Source organism: Lonchura striata, chromosome 5, assembly GCF_046129695.1.
Source record: "Lonchura striata isolate bLonStr1 chromosome 5, bLonStr1.mat, whole genome shotgun sequence".
Taxonomy (NCBI): Eukaryota; Metazoa; Chordata; class Aves; order Passeriformes; family Estrildidae; genus Lonchura; species Lonchura striata.
In genome coordinates, this window is record NC_134607.1 from 63,569,395 (window position 1) to 63,591,480 (window position 22,086).

Here is a 22,086-nt window from a genome sequence, read left to right on the forward strand (position 1 = left end):
GGAAACAAATACAAAGTGTGTCTGTACATTTCTTGCTGATTTCAATTCTAATTACCCCAAAACTCAAGATATCACACCCAAAGATGAATTAATTACTTGGTTGTGTATAATGAGGGGTTAAACTAAATTACTTCTATCATTCTACCATTACAAATTAAGCTCTAGAACTAATTGCTTAAGAAGAAAAAAAAAATAAAAACGAAAACACAAAAAAGTACATTCATGAAAGCCACTTACACCTGCACTTACACAGTTTACACCCGCACATTACTAGACATTGCAGTACTTTGAAAAAGAAAGTATTTCTTCCTCACAATTCCACATTTTGATTTAATAAAATCATGTTTCTTCCCAATCTGGGGTAACATTTTTCAGTGCCTTCCAGCACATTAAGAACTTCTTTTTCACATGGACAGTTCCTCAGTGGGCACAGACAATGAAGGGGTGTCAGAGCTTATAATTTCAAAGGAAAAGAAATGACCACATCTGATATCACACATGGTTTCCCTGGGATATCTTACTACTCCCCTCTGCAAAGCCTAATAAAACCATGTATTACATTTTATTTTATGTAATTTTCACAATCAGGCCTTGACAGTGATGACTCATTCTGTTGCAATGAAACCTATATGTGAAATCAGAAATAATTTTATGTGGATTCATCCTTGCACTCAGGATTTAAATGATACAGGACTGATACTCATTATACTGAAATTACACTGGTGGAAAGAAGGATGAAATTGGGTACCCAACCATTTCCAAAGGCATTTAAAATATATCCTAGACATATTCTTAGTCATGCACAGATCCCTCATGTATTTCTAATCAGTCAAAAGAGACCAGATTCAGCCTTCAATTACCACAAACCTGTTCCCCCTGTGTATATTACAATGAAATCTCCTTAAGATATGTTCCTGCACATATTAGTGATTCTCTTCCAGCTCATATGCCTACCACATAATCGAAAATACGTTGACAACAGATAAAAAAAATCTAATCAAGAAGATGCTAAGGCAACAAAAGTGGCTTGGTAAATAACAAAAAAAAAAAAAAAGGTAAGAACTGCACTTCTATTGCTACTGGCCATAGCAAACAACAGTAATTGCATTGAAAACTATATTACTCTTGCTTGAAATCTTAAGAGTCTTGGTGATTGTCAGGTAATTTGTGATTACTGATGATCATCTTACAGCTACTAGTGTGTAAACTAGAAAGAAAAGTGTACTTTTCTTACCATCTTTCTTATAGAACCAGAACATCTTGCTTTATTAAACACTTTGATTCAAGCAGGATGACAATTTGGGTGTCATTTCCATTTTAGAAATGGAATAAAACCAACAGCAGCCTTATGATGCAAAAGAAGCAACAGATCATCACCTTAACGAGCTCGTGCCACAAGCCTTTGTTGTATTGTACCACTTGTACAACATATTCACAGTATGAATTTCAGAAAATCCCAGGATCCAACACTCCCAGTGACATCCACAGTGGAAAGGAATTGGCAGGACTGGCAAAGGAGCGCGAGGAGCGTGAGGTGCAGGCATGAGTCACATGCTGGCTTCTCTTCACCACACTGTCTGCAGATTTTTGCTGACTCCTGTTAGTTTCTAAAAATGCTGTTAAGCTTATGTTTTGCAATCTGTGTACATGCAAGAAGCACAGATCGCGGGGATTAACTTCTTCCAGATCTCCAGATCACAAGTTACCAAAAGAAGCAGATATGACGGTAACTTTTCTACAAAGATTTTATTAAAAAAACACTTTGGGAACCAGGTAAACCAGAGGTATCATCCATCCAGGAAAGAATTGGCCATGCAAGATTCTGAGGTAAAGTGGGAATATAGCAAACACCATCTTAATAAATTAGGCTTAACAGCTTAACAACACTTTTCAACTACAGAAGGCTTTAGAGGCATTACCTAACAAATTAATCTTGACAATAAACCCTTGTCTGACTAAATGGTAGGATACTGAGGTTTCCTATTTTACTGAGTGAAATTAATATTGAAATCTAAGATACCAAATTTAAGAAATAAGGCAAGGCAGATAAAGCGAGGCAGATAATACTAAAGCGGCATTTAGTGATAAAACCTCAGCCATGGTACACACAATTCAGGATGTACATCATAGAAATAAAAAAAATAATATTTGTGATTAAATAAATTATTGTACCCTGCCTCTTTTTTTTCTTTTTTTTTTTCCAAAATTCGTGCCACTGAATTAATCTCTAAGAAAAGTCTCAGATCAAGAAATACTTCCTGTATGGAAAAACAGACACCGAGCTAACCAACCTACACAGACAACCTACACACACAGAGCTAACCAACTTTACATGGGATTCTTTCAACAGAAGATGAGGATGCAAGAAGGTTCATTGCTCAATACATTTAGTTTCTATCCCTACATGGATTATTCTTCACTTTAACCTGTTTTTGAAAAGAAATCTAAAGAACTTGTTACACGCATGCATAAAAATATTAAAATTGCAAGTGAGGCTAACAGAAAAAATGGATGCTCCATAAGCTCTGTAGAAACCACTATACTTACTAAACGAATAGTATATTAAATATTATATTTTATTCTACTTATACCAACTGCAAGAAAACTGCCATATACTGAAGAAAAAAAAAAACAAAACAAAACAAAAAAACCTCTGCATTCACATCTGCATGAGAAACCTCTACATTTCTGGATTAAACTCACAAAACAGAATTTTAAGGGCAAAATATTCCCCAAGTAAAGAGCATTGCCTCCCAGTATAGGGCTGTATTTAGGATCCACAAGACTTCTACCACATAGACTACTCCAATACACACTGGGAAAAATTATTTCTGTGAGGCTTTAGCCATTTACAAAATAAACCATTTTCCTCAACACTAGTCCACATCAGAATATCATAATTAGTAAGTTGCCTTTAAGTGGACTGTTGTATTTATCCCTCACCATTTTGACTGCTCTCATGGGACATTGGATTTACATGTGCAGGAGTGACCTGTAAGACTCAGGGAAGGAATAATAAGAACCCTAATATTGTAGTTCATACTTCTTGTCATCTATTTTTCATTCCTTTTTACCTTCCTGAAGTGTTGATTACACAATTCATCCACTTCAGACTGCAAAATGTTTCACTTCAATAATCTTTGACAGAACAGATCCCATGACTCAGTTCCCTCCTATGAAAAAGGTTGGAATTTCTAATCAAGAGTCAACATACACCTAGTGTGGTAAATTTCTGCTCATTTCAAGAATGAAGAAAACTTCCCTTTTACTGGTTTAAGACTACCTTAGTGTATAAAGAAAAATGCAGCACAGTATTAATAGTGACAATTGGGAACAGTGGCATGACTTGATTTAGGTTTTAATATTGCCACCACCCTCAGCCACAGATCTTTTGTAACCTTATTTTTATGCCTACCTGGAAGAATATTTACTCCATGCTATCAAAATATAATAAATATCTGAGTAAAAAGGAGAGATATCACTGGGGAGCATTTTAAGCTTTAAGACCTTCGAGACCTTCGAGACCAGTCTAGTGGGGACATGCACAGGGAAAAAAGGAACATTTCAGTTCAAATATTGTTTGAATGAATCAAGTCTAGTTTTTCTCTTTTAAATAATTTACATATAATTTATCATCTGATTGCTACAAAAACTAGACTGTGGACTCAGCAACTCCTTTGTGTTCTTGCTTCTCAAATCAGGCCAAAAATGAATTTATTATAATGAATAAATTTTATTATAATGAATACATTTGAGAGACTTTGCTCACTATTTTAACTGAAGCATTTTATGCAGAGAAAAATCTAATCTAATATGTACCTCCATGTTACATCTAATAAAGGCTGTGCAAAAATTATTCTCAGTTCATATGATCAATAGGACACATTTTTTAAAAAAATAATCTTCTTTCTGTATTTCTGGATGAATATTCATGGTTCTGGAGAAACAAATGAACAAAGGAAAATTCTTAAATAAGTTTGTCAAGTATCTGTTACAAAATCAGACTATAGTTCTTACCCTACCCAGCTCTCAAATGAGAGGGAGTGAGAATGTAATTTAAAGAGGGTGAAAATCCAATAAATCACTCTTTATAATAGTCAGCAATACTACAACTTCACATTCACATTCTGTGGTTATTTCAGGCCTGCCTCAGATTAAAAAAAAAAGTCTGATTTTGAATTACTGTAATTAACTGCAAAAGCTTGCTGATTTGTTGACGCAAAATAATGTCAATCATTTTCATAAACTTGTTAGAAACTTTGTAAATAAATAGGAAAAATTATACAAGGAACAGAAATTCATTCTTTGTCATCAGTTTGCTGTTGGCATGCAGAGAAAGGTGTTGTTAGGATGGACATAAGCAAAAACTATGGTCCTGTCCCTGCCGTCATTAGTGTAACATTCTTAAACAGTGATATTTTGATGGCATAACATTTTGTTTTCTAGTGCCTTGTTAACAAATTTCCTTTAATATTTCACCCTGAAAACTTACTAAGTCTGGAAGGAAGGAGGAAAGGAAGGAAGGTATGAAACACTGAGTTTGCTTAGAAGCCGAGTAGGTCAAAAATAGTTTGGAAAGCAGTTGAGAAGGAAAAGAAAAGTCCCTCTTGAGCTGAATAGCTGCAGGCATATGCCATTAATTTCAGCTATTAAAAAGTGTTGAAGTGTATTTTGAAAATCTTCACTCTTGAATAGATTTCTCTAGGAGTATCTATGGGACTTCTTCATTCCAGGGTACAAAGAGCACAGTCTGGCCCTAAATTGAGAATATACAACCCATGAACATTACTGAAGTAGAAGTGCATTTGACAGTAATTTCACTATCAGCATTATGTATTTTCACAGCATTACAAGGTAACACAAAAATGCTGCGTAACACAAAAAACATATTCTGCAAACTATATTCAATCCACCTCACTACTGGAAATCAGGAGGGAAAGAAGAATCATAACTCCCCCAAAAAGCAATTACCAATTTGCTACAGTAGGCAATGGCACAACTGATTCAAAACTCAGCTCTTGGGCTGACCCTACAGAACAGAGAATTGCCCTATGGATGTTTGAGGGAAGTTGAGTGGGATCAGGCTCTTTAATAGATTCTGCAAGAGAGATAAATCAGAGCTGTAATCTCAAATGCAAATCATTTAAGTATTCATTGATATCTGTCTTGCAGCAGCTGTAGGGAGAATGAAAAAGCTGATGCAGGAATGGACCAAGAGCAATCTAAGACAGAACACACAGATGCTGACCAGGGCTGGGGGCACAAATGCAGTTATTGTTTTGTACTTCTTATTTTCTGTGCATTTTCAAGGTGCTAGCTCGTTTTTACCAGAACACTAAAGACACTGAGCTGTCATTCTTTCTATCAAAAAGCCCGATTCAGCATCTTTAAAATATGTAAATTAATTATGGTGTCTGGCTTTACCAAACTGTAGCTATAGTCCACTTATATTATTCCAGCATTGGTTTCTGGTAAATTTTTTCTTATATTAAAGGAAATTTGTTAACAAGGCACTAGAAAACAAAATGTTATGCCATCAAAATATCACCTTTTGTCAGAAAGGTCTTCATGAGCACTCTAAACACAACATGCCGCTTGAGCATAGGGGAGCAAAGCCCAGGTACTGCTTCAAAGGAGCACAAAACAGTCTGGGGCTCAATTCTACTTCTAATGTGGTCAGCAACACAGAGAATGAGTCATTTTTCTCTACAAAAATGCTTCTAAACCACAATCCCTATCTCACAGAGATTTAAGTCAAATATTGGTCTAGAAGATAACACTGCCTTGGATACGGGATTCTCACAGAAGGCAAGAAAGGATCAAGGCAGAGCCATGTCAAATACCAGTGGGCAACCAGAGTCTGGGTTGTTTCTTTGTTACAAAACATTAAAGCAGTTAAGAACTTGACCATGCTTCCATCAATTTAAACTGTTCTGTTAGATAAATATTTTTAAGATCTGTACAACAGGCCTTCTATTTAACAATGAATACATTTCAGGCTGATGTGCTGCCAAGCTCCAGCTCTCTTTCTAGCAGCTGAATTCTTGGATAAAATAATTTTGCAGGGTATGAGCAATGCAGTTCTGAAAATAGCATCACTGCAAAATGAAAGATGGCAAGAACCACTATAATGCTGATTTATTTCAATGAAATTTTATATTTTATCATTAGTATCTATTTTGATGTTTTCAGCTGAATTTTCATACTTAATAAAATGTAAATCTATAGAATTTATTCATTCTGAGGCTCCAGCATAAATACCTAGGAGGGAAACAAACAAAGAAACTGCCCATTCCCAATTTACATCATAAAATATGTAAAACAGAAAAATGTTTTGTGGATCCAAATATTTTTCTTTTATTATCACCATATTTACAAGGACATTAAGAAAATGAAAAAAACCCAAAACAAAACAAAAAACATCACACAATCAAAAAAATCCCACCAAAACATCAAAATAAACACCACCAATCAACAAGCTGTTTCACACTTATTCTAAGTATGTTTCCACTAGAAGAATGGATTGGAACAACACTCTAAAATATCAGTGGGTTTAAGCATCTTGCAGAATGCTCAGCATTTAGATATGTGCTGAGAAAACACTAAGAGGTGATATTGCACTTCCCTGACTCTAAGTAGATTACATTTTTTGGCTCTCCTTCCAATTCACTGATATGAAGGTATACTTCAGCACTTTATTTTTTTTCCTAATAGTGAATATTTTTAAGCAGGTTGAGAAAAAAAATTCAAATTAGAAAGATATTTTATAATCCATTAATACAGCAGTCTTTTCTAATTAAGATCAGCAGCTAAACTGGCATTCTTCTATCACAGACTATAAGCTATAAATGGGATTTTATGCATATGAGAGGTCTCAAAATCCCTAAGTCTGACAGCAGAAACAGATGAAAAGAAAACATCATAAATGTCATCTATCTACCTCTGGTCACTGGTGACATACAGAAAATGATGCTGAGACCAAGTCTAGCCACACTCTCAGCAGGACCTACACTTGTTAGGTCCATGTGAGGAAGCCAAAAATATGAATGTCCCAGCTGTGCAAGCCCTAATTCATATGACTCATACAGACTTCCCTGAGTCGTCCTAATGACACCAAAACAGCAAAGATGATTCATGCAAGTCAAAAATGTGAAAACACAACTTCTTTTCTAAAAATGTCCTGTCTGCATACATATAGATATACGTTCATACATATACTATTTTTATCTTTATATTATCTTTATCCACCAATGTATGTAAGTGGCAGATCTGTCTTGAATTTAATATTTAATGTGATACATACATACAGAACAAGTGACTGAGGAGGAAAAAATGTTAAATGCTAAAGGAAAGAGAGAAAAGGAGTAGAAGAGGAAAATTAGAGGGGGGATAAAAAGAAAAGACATTAAGATATATCCACAGTGATGCAATAATTACAGAAATAGTCCCAATGATTTTGAAACATTTTATCCATAGTTTTATAAAAATTAAAATATGCTTCATTTGTTTGTTTTTTTCCTTTTTTAATCAGTACAAACAGGTTTATTATCAGAAAGGAGAATGTGTGTCTTTATGTAGTACATTACTCACTATCGGTAACAATATCAACACATGCTGTGCCAAAAAGATACTTAGGAATTACAAGATATACTTAAGACTATTTGTCTTGATGCAGTGTAGAGAAAAGAACAGAAATAATCTGACTCCTCTGCTATCCTTATCAGGCAACATACAAACCTTGTGTATTTAACTGTATGGTTTTTTCTGAAGTCTGTAAACATAATAAATATATAAATATATATGGCTACAAAAAATAAGTGCTTTGCATACTGTTATAGCAGTAGTGGTTATAGTGCTGGGAGTACTACATACAATATTCTCATCTAAGTGCAAAACATCAGCTGTGTTGCAGGTGTAATTAAAGGACTTGGAGTTGCTGTGTTAAAAGTAAGAACATGGTATCTTGTACCAACAAACAGATCCCTAACATATGACACAATTAATATGATACATTTAAATGGAATGCAATATACATCAATCAGCAGCTAAGCCTTATGGCTCAGTCCAAGATACAATTACTACTATACTTCAATAGTTTATTAAAGGACAATCTTCAATATTTGCAGTGAAATATTTCAACACTGGAAGCAAGGAATGCAATAACACCTGCTCAGATTTTCAATGAAAAATTAATGCTAGCATTTCATACAACACAAACCTGCACCTGAAAATCTCTATTTTGCTTTGTAAACAAATCAGGGCCTTTTTACCTTATCAGAGAATTAAAATAAATCAAATTACTAAAATTCTATCACAAAAGCATTGCATAAACCTTCAGCATTTCTTGCTAAGAATACTACATGCTTCTATATTGTTATATTTGTGATAGGGACTCCTGAATGTTTCAGTAAAGACTCATGTTAAAATATTTATTAATGTAGAAGAAACAGATGACTGAAGGAAAAGTGATTGTGCACTAATGAGCTGCTGAAGAAACCATATACTCTATATCCCTGAATATGCACATTTTTCACACAACACAGCTAAGATATCTTCCTTCCTCAGACCAACTTTTTCACTAAGAGAAAAAAGAGACTGAAAATAATGGGGAGAAAGAAGGTACTATGCACATAATATCAGCAAAACTCCAGTTTTTCAATTATTCATATCCTTTCTTTCCTTTATTCTCCTCTCCTCTGTGTTTTTTATTCCTATTTTTAATATTCTTAATATATAATATCTTTTACATTAAGAGCATTTGCGTCACTTCTCTTTGTTCTTTCCCATTTGTAATTTTTAGTAAGAAATGAAACACTGCTGTCAAGTCTTAAAGAAGATTAGAAAAATTGCTTTCTCCTTCACCTGTTACATCATTACTTTTTGCCAAACAGCTCTCCCTGCATCAACCTGTTGTGCGCTGCCTTCCAAACAAACTAAGCCTTGCTTGCACTTTGATGCCATTTCAAAGGGGAAACAGTAGTGAGGGATGCACAGTCACTATAGATTGTTTCTGCAATATTGCAATGGAATAACAATGAGGAAAAAAAAGAGAGTAAACAGCAAGTAGATTGTGCAGAACATGGAAATGTTGATGACTAACATAATATTCTGAATTACTTTATCATAGATATATTTATAATTAAAGTTATATGTTTCACTGTTGTCAAGTTCTAGTATCATGATTGTCAATAAAGGTAAATTCGGAAGGAAATTAGCAAAAATAGATGGGGAGACAAAAACAGTTTTAAAAGAATATCACATATTCTTAGGTTAAAAAGTAATCTGGACTTCTATTTGGATATATACATAATCTTTTTATATTATATTCTTTTAATTTCACTGGGTTCCATTTTTCTTTCTTTTTTAAACCCAGAAAAATCCCCACAGAAGATAAACTGTAATTAGATGTGTATGATAACCTTATCAGCTCAGTGAGAAACCACAAATATCAGAGCTCAAAAAATCGTAAATATGGGAGAAACACAAGAAAACAATGAATTAAAAAGCCCTGGGTTTGTATTTTGCTACACTTGCTTCTACATGGCACATCTTTATAAACTGCTACACGAGAATGTTTTAAAAGGTAATTTTCTCTAAAATGGAAAACTGTATTTATTCAACTTAGAAAATACTAAGTGTTTATTCCACACTTATTTTTGTGGTCCTTTCATTTAACAGTGCGAGCATCCCTTTGAGTCTTTCATAATGGAACCGATACACAGAACTGAATCCAATTATAACAACCTACCAGCAGTACTAATTGGTGAAAATGCATTGTCGGTAATTACTGCAAGGCATCCTTCTACCCAGGATGAATGACACCAATAAATTCTACCCAATGTTAAACAATAAGAAAAGACTACCATTAGCACTGTTTTTCTTATGTAAAATGCATTAAAGTGAGTCATCCACTTAAAAGTTACCTACTGGTAGCTGTAACCCAGATTCGAGAACTAAGGTAAGTGCTTAAAAAAAAAAAAAAAAAAAAAACCCAACCGAACAAAAAGACTATAAATATAATGAGGTGAGAGAGAAGAAAAAGGAAGAAAACACGATCACATCGTGCTTTGCTTTGTCGTGGATATTTTTTCCTATCTGTAGGCGAATCTTCAATATGTATTGTCTTTCCTTTTGCCTTTCTTTTATTGCATCATTATTATTTGATCTTTGCACTGCTCTGGGCAACACTTTCATGCTAATAATTCTGCAGCGCTTTAAAGATTTCTATCTCAGGGCCAGGCAAGGCACCGAGCTGCGTGCACCGCGAGCATCCTTCAGCTCTCGCGAAGATATTTCGGAGAAGTAAGGCTCGGCAAGGCCAAGGCTGAAGAAATCCCTCCTTCGGCTGGGTGGCTTTAAGCGTGCCAAAGCCCCTCCGCGGGACCCACCGCAGCCCCGAGCCCCGCGGGTGCGCTGGAGCCCGGCCAGGCAGGAGGCAGCCGGGGCTCGGAACTCGCAGCCGTGCCCGCCTGCCCCGCTTCCCATGCCGCCCGCGGAAAGGCAACGAAATCCGCCTTCCGCGTGGATTTCGATAAAACTGCCGAAGTTTTCAGGTTTTTTTATATAAACAATGTTGAAACTCCATCCCGGCTGGAATAACCTCTGTGGGAGGAAGGGGCGGACTCTGTGTAACTCGAAACTTTCTTCTCCACAAGGATGACCCGACGGGGTATATTTGGGAGCCGCTCCGGAGCGGGATTCCAAGGCGAAGCCTTTACCTCAAAAGTCCCGCCGCCGGCCGTCACCGGAGCTTCCCCCTCCCGGAGATCGCCCCGGCGGGACCTTCACCTACCCTGACTCTTTTAAGAAAAAGCTGCCGAAATCCTACAATTTCCCCCGATCTGCACTTTCCGCCCGGTCTAACTTGATTTCCCTTTGTATTGTCGCTGTCCCTGGCGCCGAGGAGCGCCCCCGCCCCGGCCGTGCCCCCGCCCGGACCCCCGGACCCCGCTGGGACTTACGTGGTGGCCGAGGGGAAGGGTCCCTCCGAGGAGTGGTTCATCACCACGGACTGGAAAAGTGTCAGGATAAAGACCAGAAGCCAGCCAGCAGCCATCTTCCTGATCGAAGATCGATCCCCCTTCCCCAAGTCGGCGAGACGGCAGTAATAATAAATTCAATTATCGTGTGTGGCGGTGCGGGGGGGGCCGTGGTTCTTTAAAGCCTCCTCCGCTCCCCCCACCCGCCCCCTCGCAGGAGGCGCAGCCCAGAGATGCGCGGAAAAGCGGGAGCGCGGCCGAGGGTGGGGAGGAGGAGAAACGATGGAGATCTGTGGGTGGAGTGGGGGAAGAGGCGAAACACAGAAAAGAGAGCGAGCGAGAGATACTCCACTCTCTGCTACTCCAGCAGCAGCTCCAGCTCCATCTGATCCGCCGCCATCAGCGCTACTTTTGTAACAGATCCCACTCTGCGTGTGTGTGCGCGCGTCCTTCCCCGATTTATTCCACTGATTGCAGAGCAGAAAGAGGAGGAGAGAGGCAGGCGGGGTGGCGGCTCCTGGAAGAAGAGGAGGGAAGCGGGCGGTAGAGTTGGAGACGGGCGGATCGCTGCCGGCTCCTGCCTTCCCTGCCGGCAGCGGGGAAAGTGGCGGCGAGCGGCGGGGGCGGGCGCCGGGCGCTGCGGCGGCCGCGCTCCATACAAGGCTCCCAGGAACTCGCGGCCGGGCCGCCCCGGGGCCGCGCTGCCGCCGCCCCGCCCCGCCCCGCGCAGCCCGCACGCTATTTTTAAAACCGCTTCGTGCCTTCTTCTAATTCCAGCCCCCTCCTCCCTTCTCGGCGGCAGCAGCAGCCGCACGCGGCCCGTGTGCCAGCAGTCGGGGCTGCGATTTAAATAGGTATTTAATGGATGTAGCCGTACATGCCGCTCTCCCCGCGGAGCCCGCCCGGCCCCCGCCCCTCGCAGCGTCCCGGGGCCGCACCGTCCCTGAGCGCCGCCCCCGGGCACGGCCGGGGGTCCTCGGGCTTCGCCCCCGCCCCGCCGCATCGCTAACCCACTTATTCATTTCACATCCCTCTGGAAATTCAGAGGGCGAACTCCCTCCCGACTCCTTTCGTTTGCCCGTGTTCACGCACGCCAGTCTCTGTGGCAACTGTACACTCTCGGTATAAATGTAGAAAGTAATCCAGGAAAATATTTCTTAGCTTATTTGTTAAAGCAGTTAAAAGTTCAGTGAAAATTTTTGTTTTCTTTTCGATCTGTAGGTTGTTTTTCTTTGTTGTTTTTTTTTTTTATTCTTTGTATGTGCTTACATATTTATATTTTAATATATTCACTTAGTTCAACAGGTGAAGATAAAGGAGCAGACCCAGTATTCATTTTCTTTTTGCATCCTTTGTATTTAAGGATCGCATCTTGAATGTATTAACTCACAACCATTTCTATAAAACAGAAAAGTGCTCATCTTTATTTTAAAGGTGGCAAAGGGATCAAAACTGAGATGCACAAATGAAGAACTGAGTGCTCACATTGCCCGGGCTCAAAGCCAGCACAATATTTCAGTTGCAATCTGTAAAGCATGCAGTCACTCATCTACATTGTTTCTGGATTGGAGCTGGCACTTGGGAGCTGGTGGGAAGAACTCCCAGTTGTCTTCACCTATCCACCTACCTATAGGTACGTAGGATTCATCAGGGTTTGGATGCAAGTTTGAAATAGCATTTTCTAAAATGATTCTGCAGCCTTTAGACTCAAACAGTCTGAAGAGTATCTATAGCTCAGCTTTTGTTGCTTTCCCTAGGCCTGACAGTTTTGCCACATGAAGTGGCACCTCTTTGGGTACTTACCTGTAACTGCTGAGCTGAGTACCTCTGCTTCCCCACGGGGATGTCAAGGGTACCAGCACAGTCATGGCCCTGTGGCACAAAAGTTCTGCTTCATATGAGACATATTGTGAGGAGATCTGGGATAGAAAGATGTAGGGAATGGATTAAAGTCTTGGAGAAAGGCACAGAGGAAAGGGGCTGGATATGTGAACTAGTACAGGTTGCACAAGACCATGACAAATTTATTTAGATAAAGTAATTTACTATGACAAAGCTCCTCATTTTTGGGCTCTCACACTAAGAGTAGCAGTAAATATTGAACAAAAATACTGATTCTGCTCCTTGATAGGACTCTGAAGTTTAGCTCAAATTCATGCCTAAACTCTGCTGAGTAACCAGAAACCAGATGTTCTTCAGTTAGTTAGTTGTGCCCCAAAACACCTACAGTTTTGCACTGAGCAGAACAGTAATAGATTAACACTGGCAACACCCCTCCAGAATAAATGAGAATGCCCCACCTGGTTCCTTCCTTACCTGAATGATCAAGCATATGCCCATTTCTTCTCAGCAGGAAAGCGTTCATGTTAAATTCCCAGCAGGACTGCCTCCAAGGGCCTGTTGAGCAAGCTCTGGGCACTAAGCTGAGAAAGAGGTGCTCTCCCAGAGGAGAACCCACCGGAGTGGCAAACAGAAAAGTACTGACATGTTAGTGTGGGAAAGAGAGGGTACAAGTAACTGCAAAACATACAGAGGAAATGGTTTCAGTAGGGCAGAATAAGCAAGCCCACCCTTACTCACAAGTACTGTTTCAATATAATGTAAAGGAGACCAGAAGATCAGGGAGTGATAACATCAAATAATAAATAAATAATTAAAGGGCTACACAGGAATGTTTCTTTCATCATTAATATAATTTTCTGCAAGCTTCATTTCTGATGCTTATAGAGCTTCTTAGGGCAATAATTATAGCTGCAAATAGTTCCAACAACAGTAACACGTGGCTAACAATTGAACTGTGCAATGCATGGATTGCTTAACACCTCAGCTAGGGTAGGGTATGGATTAATCAGCACTAATACACTGAACAACAGCTGAAAAATGAAAAAGATTCCAGAGAAAATACTGCTATGATTTATCAAAGAAGTATTCAAAGCTTGCAATTTACTGTGCTATTTACAACTATATAACAAGACTCTCTGCAAGCTAATCCTACTGGGAACAGCGTGAGTGCCTGTGGAGCTCACTGAAACCCGGGGATGAAAGAGAGAAGTTGTCTGTGTGTGGCTGCAGCGTGGAGGAGCATGGAGCTCAGGTTAGCTCCCAGCAAGCTGCTTGAGGCGTGGAGGAGCAGCCAGGGCTGGAAAATGGAGCTTGACCAGGGATGTGGCATTCTGGAAGGTCTGTGATCGACCTGCAAGCTTTTCAGGATTTACAAGTAAGCTTGAACTGAAGCCCAGTTTTGAGAAAAGGTGGAATCAAATAACAGTTTTCCTGTAAAATTAAGTAAGGTTGGAGGTCAGGTTTTATAGTCTTGCCTTTTTTTGAATCTGAAAATCAGGAATCCACTGCTAGCCTGAAGCATGGGGAAGAAAAGAAAGCAGGACTTTTTCCATGAACAATTTGTTATTTACTAATCACCCACTCTTTTTTTTAAATCTTTTTTATATTAGTGGCCTAAAATTTCATTAATTTTCCAAGTATTTAATAAATATGCAGAATATTTAGAAATGCTGACCTCATCCTACAGTGTATGAACATGAGTAACAGGCCTCAAAGTTTCCATTACCTTCAATGAGAAAGTGTGATTGACATAAAACATAAAATTAGCAGAGTTAAGTTTCTTGGTATGTCTTCACCCTCCCATAATGCAGAAAAAAGAAGCACAAATGTAGTGTCATCATGAAGTTTTAAAAAGCCATTCAAGTGTCCTAAACAATCAGTTTCCTTACATTTGCCAATTGAACTATTTTCTTATATAGTCACTGTTTAAAATACATGGTTTGTACTTCACAGTAACATTGCACTGCAGAAATTCTTATAATTTATCTGCACTGAGATTCCTAAAGATCTATTACAGCTAACAAATCTTTTTCTTTATGCACTTGAATGACAAACAACAAAAGTAAATTTTTTTCATTCTTACTTCACTTCATTCTAAATTTATTTATGTCATGTCTGACCGAGATCTTTCTGTGAAGGAGCACAGGAGCAACAGGTATTGATAGAATGAGGCACCTTTTGGAAAGTTTTCTGTGTATCTGTTTGGAGGACTTGGCAGATTTAGGCTTGTGGTTGGACTCTTACCTTAAAGGTCCTTTCCAGCCTAAAAGATTCTGTGATTTCATTCTATGATTCTACTGCAAGTACTGAAAATCACTCAACTGACCATAGTAGTCCATATGTCAGAAAAAAATTCCTATTGCAAAACTACAAAATGCTGTTTCACAGTTAATCCGTAGCAAATATTAATTCTTGATCAAGCTTTTCTATTTCCATTTCTGTATATATTATTTGTGTTATCATGTCTTATTTACACCATTGCAAATCTAGTATAAAAGACGAAGGAGCATGGCCCTCTGTCTCTTAACCATTTTTTAAAAATCCAAATTGATTACGTTAGTGCCAGAATTAAAGTTGTATTAATGTGGTTTTATGCTTGTATATAAACTTATTCTTCAGTAATCAGCATTTTCAGAAAAATTCTTGGCAGTGCAGTGACTGCAGCACTTGTGTGAATAGATGGGACACAGTTACCAAGGGCCTCAAGTGTCTTTTGTGGGGGTGTTATAGGCAATAAATCTGTACTGGCTTTATTCTTGCCAGCCCTTTGCCGTAAGAAGCATTTTGCTGAGCACATTCCACCTTTCTTCTTGGTGTAACACATGCTCCACTAGCTGGAACCCCCAGATGTTACTGGGTTCAGCCAAAATGTGCCTGCTGAAACATGGCAAAAATTGTGTGCATGACCCTGGAGAAGGGTGTAAAGCACAAGCCTGGTGAGGAGTGGCTGAGAGAGCTGGAGATGTTTAGCCTGGATAAAAGGAGGATCAGGGGGGACCTTATCACTGTACAACTGCCTGGAAAGAGGTTGTAGAAAAGTGGGGGTCATTCTCTTCTGTAACAAGTAATAGAACAAGGAGAAATGGCCTCAATTGCATCAGGAAAGGTTTAAATTGGATATTAGAAAAATTTTCCTCATGGAAGGGGTTGTCAAGCACTGTGAAAGAGAAGTGATTGAGTCACCATACCTGGAGGTATTTAAAAAATGTGTAGATGTGGCACATAGGGACATGGTTTAGTGGTGGACTTGGCAGTGCTGGTTTAGCAGTGGAGCTGTATAATCTTAAAAGTCTTTTCCAACCTAAATGATTCTCTGGTTCTACAGTTCTTTGATAATCAATGGCACATACCAAAATACTATTTTCTTCCTGGCATGTAATATCTTCTTTATGTCTGTGTTTCACATGGGGAAGGAGGGGGTAATCTTGCTGAGTAGTTCTCATTCCATTTGCTGGTGCAGGACTGACTAAAGACAGCCTGATCTCAATTTCTAATTTCAGGGGTAAAAATTCTCTTATTGAAGTCTGCACCAGATGGAAATGCAAGATCCAGCCCATTGCAAGTGAGATGAATTGTTTTACATATTTGAATTTGATAAAATTTATATTGCAAAAACTTTGTGACCTACATTCAACAGCAAGATAATCAACACTGTTTTGTTCTCACCATTGCTTTTGTTCATATTTGAGTAAGCATGCTAGATGTGGCAGCAAAACCATCACTATTTGATATGACAGTTTATGCTTTGCTTGTTATTGTCAGATTTGAGGAAAGCATTCATTCTAATTCTAGTCATTAGAGCAGGACTGTATGTATTTTCACACTTGGGTTTTTTGATACTGCAGTTAAATCAACAATAATTTTAGGATAACTTAATATTGAAACTTGGAGTCCAGAACAATAAAAATTCTCCCAGTGAATATGAAGAAAAATATTTATAACAAAGTGCCAGTCTAAAACTTCATCCATGGTACTGATTTTGCTTGGTGTAGAGTTGATTTTCTCCACAGTAGCTAGTATTGGGCTTTGCTTTGGGCTATGCTGAAAACAGTGCTGATAACACAGGGATATTTTAGTTGTTGGTAAGCAGAACTTACACTGTAGCACTATACGGAGATAGTAGTTTGGTTCAGAAACACTCTATGTTCATTCTAATATTATCATTAATATGTTTCTGAGTTTCAAAGGATAATTAATTTTTTTTGTTCATTAATCACTGTTATATTTCACAGTATAATGTAAAAGTGCTCATTGTAAATCTCATATTGTTATTGTGACACTACTCTTAGACAACCATAAATGTCAGTCATCTTACTGGAGAACACCCTCAATTATAAATGTTAAACTGTGGTATGTTCTGAACTTGTAAAGAAATTATAACTTCTAAGAGCAGTCTTATACATATAAGTTCTATAAGGTTGAAATTGACACAGTATTTTTGTACAACCTTGTCTATTTTCTACCAAATCCCTAATCTATTTTAACTTAGTTTATTCCATCCCTTCCACTGACTTGAAGCATATACAGTTCTTTCTTGAAACCAAATAAATATGTATATATATTTCTTCTTTAACCTCATAAATCAGACAATTTTCCCAATCTTTTCACCCTGTGAGATACATTCTTATGCCAGAAAATGCTTTTCTAAAGGATGGGCCTCTCCTGAAATCTGGTCTCTTGCAACTTTATTGCACTACAAAAAAGTTGACCCATGGAGAGGCACTCTCTCTGTTATGGTAACAGAATAATCATAGCAAACTACTATCAGCCAAATGGAATTAAGCCCTTTCAGCATCTCATACTTACTTAATCCATCTAACCTAATTAACCAGGAGGTTAATTCCAAAGTCATTGCTGAGATTTTACTGCAATATTCCTGCAAACAAATGGGTGCTGTCATGTCATCTAGCCACAAATGCTACTTTTGGAAGTTCAACAGGGTAGGCTGAACTTTAGTAGAAAGGTTGTATTTGTCTCCCTTTTTTGGAACACAGTTGCTGTTCCCATTCTGCACTTGGTGAGATACTCATAGACTGCCTATGAGAAAAGGGTTTCCTTTTTTCTTACCCAGTCATAGTCAATGGACATAGATCCCCATAGAATGGTTCATCCTATCCTAAAATATGGGTTGCTGAGATGGCATTGGCATCCTGTTTGATTTGCTTTGTAAAATAATAGTAAATACCAAAATAACTTAGAAGGAATACTGGGCATGGGGATTGTCATGGTTTGACACCACGACAGGGATGGAGAAAAACTAAGAATGAAAGATTATTGAGCAAAAATAAGAAAAGAACAGGAAAGTACATATCATGAAGGAAGGTTATGCATGTAGAAATAAAGACATGCATATTGTCTTCATTATATATTGTACAAGGAAAATAAAGATTTTTAAAAGGAAATAGGTGAGGAAAATTAAAGTGAATCAGGAAAACAGGAATATGAAGAGGAAAAAAATCATTAGGAAGATGAGACAGTAAAGAGGAGAAAAACTGTGCTGATAAGGAAGACATGCCAGTAAGCAGAAGTAATGAAGAGGAAAAAGGAACATGCTCATCAGGAGAGGTATGGTCTACACGTGTGCACCTGTCCACTTAGTTTTAAAAGATGAATGGCAAAAAGTGGAGTATGTGACGCCAGGGGAGCAGAGCAGAGGCTGCCACAGCTTGGCCATGGGCTGGATTAGAGCCAGGTGGCCCCGCTGGCTGGAGTCAGCCCATCTGCTGTGCTCTGCCCTAAGCCTGGTTTAAGAGCACAAGACCCAAGCTTTGTGTTCAGGGAGAAGGCAGAGCTCCCTCCTGTATAACACAGCATACCTCATTTTACACCAGCTGCAAAAATTATGTAAGAAAAATTTGAATCTTTTGTATGTTAATAGTTTCTAATGAGAGAAGCTAATGGGATAGATGGTAGACTTTGTGCCAAGTAGCCTTAAGAAATAATAAAATAACAAATAAATATTTATAATAATCCTTAAATAAAGCCTGAAGACATACAAGTTTTCTCATCTCTTTCATGATTTATTAAATATTTTTAATTGGCTGTTCTTAAAAAATTCCATTTTAACTTTTGAAGTGAAAAGTCAAAAGATAAAAGCATCTCTAGGTAAACTTCCACATCTGATCTGCTCATGTCTCTATAATTCAAAAGAAGGGATGTATTTAAAAAGTTACATTTCAAGCTTCTGCTCTAATTTCGGCAGTAAGTGAGATTTTTATGTTGTTGCATTTGAAGGGATAAAGTAAAATGTTTGCGTTTGCCCATAGTATCTATATAATTAGATAGGCTCTAATTCTTTCTGGAATCATGTGCCATTAAGTTATATAATAATGGTGTAATTTATTTATATGGGTTAATAAACAGTCCAAACTATTTCACAAGCCATAATATATCACTATGGTAATGTTAAGTCCCCTTGTTATAATTGGGTCTGTACAGTCTGCCATTCCATTCAAAGCAACAAAGGGCAGCTCTGCACAAACTACTCCAAATGTTGGAATTAATTGTGTTGTAGACTTCATATTGCACTTGCAGATGTTATTAATTACTGCTACTCTCTGTTTAATAGCTGTTACTATAGTAACTATGATTTTTTTAAGAGGGTGTGAAGGGAAGTAAGTTGAGTAGTTGTTTTGTTTATTGGGTTTTTTTCTCCCTACAAGGAGGACAAAGGCAATCTGACTATATATACACCTATATAAATATATATATACATATATATATACCCAAGATAAATGCAAGATAAACAGAAAGTAATGACACAGAGGAACATGAATGTTTCCAGAAAATATCAAGCTACTTAAATGATCAATTACTTAAGTTAATAATCTGCTCTCACTTGATTCTTTTAAGTTAGGGATTTTTGGCACAATCTAGAAAGTCCAATGAAGTGAGAGTGCATGCAGCACAAGCAAACACAGATCTATGTCTGCGTCCGGCATCACAGATTTGCTAGATACAAACATGCTACCAATGATGCTGGCTTAGGACTAAAAGGTTTAAAACATTCATCTCTGTGAAGACTTAATAATAAATTTAATATCTTATGTGAATTATAAACTAACCATGGCTGTGTAACCTGCATTTGAAATACAGTTTTTTGCATCCACTGCCCAGCATATTTACAAAGCAAAGGATATCATTTATCAGCTAACACACCAAATATCTCTTAAGTCATCTCTAAATTCTGTCTTCATTCAACACATGCTTTTGGTAACAAAATATTCTAAAAACAGGTATAGTGTCCTGGTAACTGGAGATGTGGATATTTTCAGTATAGTCCAATATTTACTCCCTACACATATCAGAAAATAATATGAAAATAAAGATTCATAAATAAAATTACTGATAAATTAAAAATTATTTTCTCTTGAAACTGCTAGGGATAAAAAAAAAGTATTAATTATTTTGATATTTCAAGATGATACGCTTAAATAACAGAAATATTTCCTTTAAAGTGTAGCATTTATCATATTCTAACTCTTAAAATATCATATGAAAACTATAACAACCTGAGCTTATTTCCATCAGTAGCTATGATAGAAAACATGACTTTAAGTGTCCAGTTCTCAGTTTATTGAGTACAGTAAGCCTTTCATCCACTTTGAAGTACAGATAGCTGACTCCAGGAGTACCACAAGAATTTTTCATTTCTATGGAAGCTCACTGCAATGTGCACCTGTCTGTTCTGTGGAAGTGAAATATAACCTTTTGAAGCAGGTAAGTGTTTGTCCCGTGCACTGATGAAATCCTGGGTTTAAAGTTTAAGCAGGGCAAAGTGATGCCCATTTTGTGACTGATCTTCAGAAGGGTACACAGCACCTCAGCTGGGGTAGCATTAGCAGCCCATCAAAGCATCTACATAAAGCACAGAGTAAATAAAAATAACTCATGGTATAATAAATTAATTAAATATTAAAATAGAGTAATAAAAAGGAGAGGAATTTCAATGGCTAAGAGGATAAATCTGGACAGAGAGTTTTCCATTTATAACACAAATCAAGGTTTTTCCCTGTGAGCTGGGAAATTCTCATAGGACCTAAACGTGTTCTGCCTCCTACGCAATGTTTTGAAGCAGAAAATCTCTCTGAGCAGAAGCTGGTCTGCTACTCTGTTTTCTCATCTGCTGCCTTGGACTGGCTGCCTGTCAAAGACCACCCTAGGTCGCAGGGTGGCTTCGAGTGGTGGAAAAACTTCTCCTCCAACCTGTGCTTCCAAAGAAAGGCTCAGTAGCCTCTTGTTGTTCAGTCTCATGGTTGTTTATTGCAAGTCATCTAAAAGATTTTCTTCTCAGGCTGCTGCAGTTTGCTCAGCAGCTCAGGCAGAGGCACACACACACCCTGACATCCTCTCTGACCCCGACTGCTTCTTCTCTCCCCACCCAGGGCTGCTGCTCTCTTTTATATGGTACATTATGTGTTACATGTTTACAGTTTTCCCCAATGCCTATTACCTATATTAAATGGTGATTTTCTACTCTAAACCAATCTGTGAGTGCCAACATCACCAAGAACATGGAGGTAAGGAAGGAGAAAGAGGAAGGACAGGACAGGCCCAGATCCCTCTATCTTAAAACCTCTGACCCCCACGTACAAAACCCAACCCCCCCTGTACAGGTGTTAAAACTCCCCTGCACAGCACTCAAAAATTCTTCCCTCTACTTTGTGACTACTTCTACTATAACATCTAAACATTTGTGACTTCTTGTTCTTCCTGCAAGGTTGGTAAATCATTCCATGGTTCAAACCCAAAATCACAGCTGTTTCCAGGGTCTCAAATGCTTCTGACTGGGGCCTGGAACCTCCAAAAATGTCTGAGGGACGTTTTGAGTTCCCACAGCTGCCCAGGCACAGAGTCCTTGAGCCAGCTGAGCCACAGCCTGCGTGGTGTCCTGCACAGGAGTCCCCACCACCCTCCAGAGACTGACTGAGAGCAGACTCAGGTGCCTGCTAAGAACAAGCAGCAGCTGTGCTAGATGTGATCAGTAGTCTCTGGAAATAGAGATCCTTTGTTTCTTTTTCCCTTTGGAAACTTCCTTTGCCCTTGACTAGGCCTTTCTTGTGGCCAGTCTCCTGAGGTCTGTTTTCCAAGCGTGAAAAGAGATGAGAGGAAGATCATTTTTTGAAAACATGAGAGGTCTATGGGAAGCATCAAGTGGAAGACATAACCTTGAGAATACAGGGCTAAAGGAGGCAGAAAACCTAATGCAGGGTCAGATAATTGAAAGGAAAAGGATTAATTAAAATATACTAAAGGAGTTTTGAAG

At 38.3% G+C, this 22,086-nt stretch overlaps 1 protein-coding gene across 2 annotated transcripts in view; it reads right to left on the bottom strand.

The window, feature by feature from the left end:
* The window catches only part of CACNA2D1 (calcium voltage-gated channel auxiliary subunit alpha2delta 1), a 347,921-nt gene extending 336,751 nt beyond the window's left edge, over positions 1-11,170 (bottom strand). For both annotated transcript variants that reach the window (XM_021543146.2, XM_021543144.2), the window contains exon 1: positions 10,962-11,170. In XM_021543146.2, the coding sequence (XP_021398821.1) occupies positions 10,962-11,056 (95 nt within the window). In that variant the 5' untranslated portion in view covers positions 11,057-11,170. The remainder of the gene's footprint in view (positions 1-10,961) is intronic.
* Positions 11,171-22,086: the final 10,916 nt, after the last annotated feature.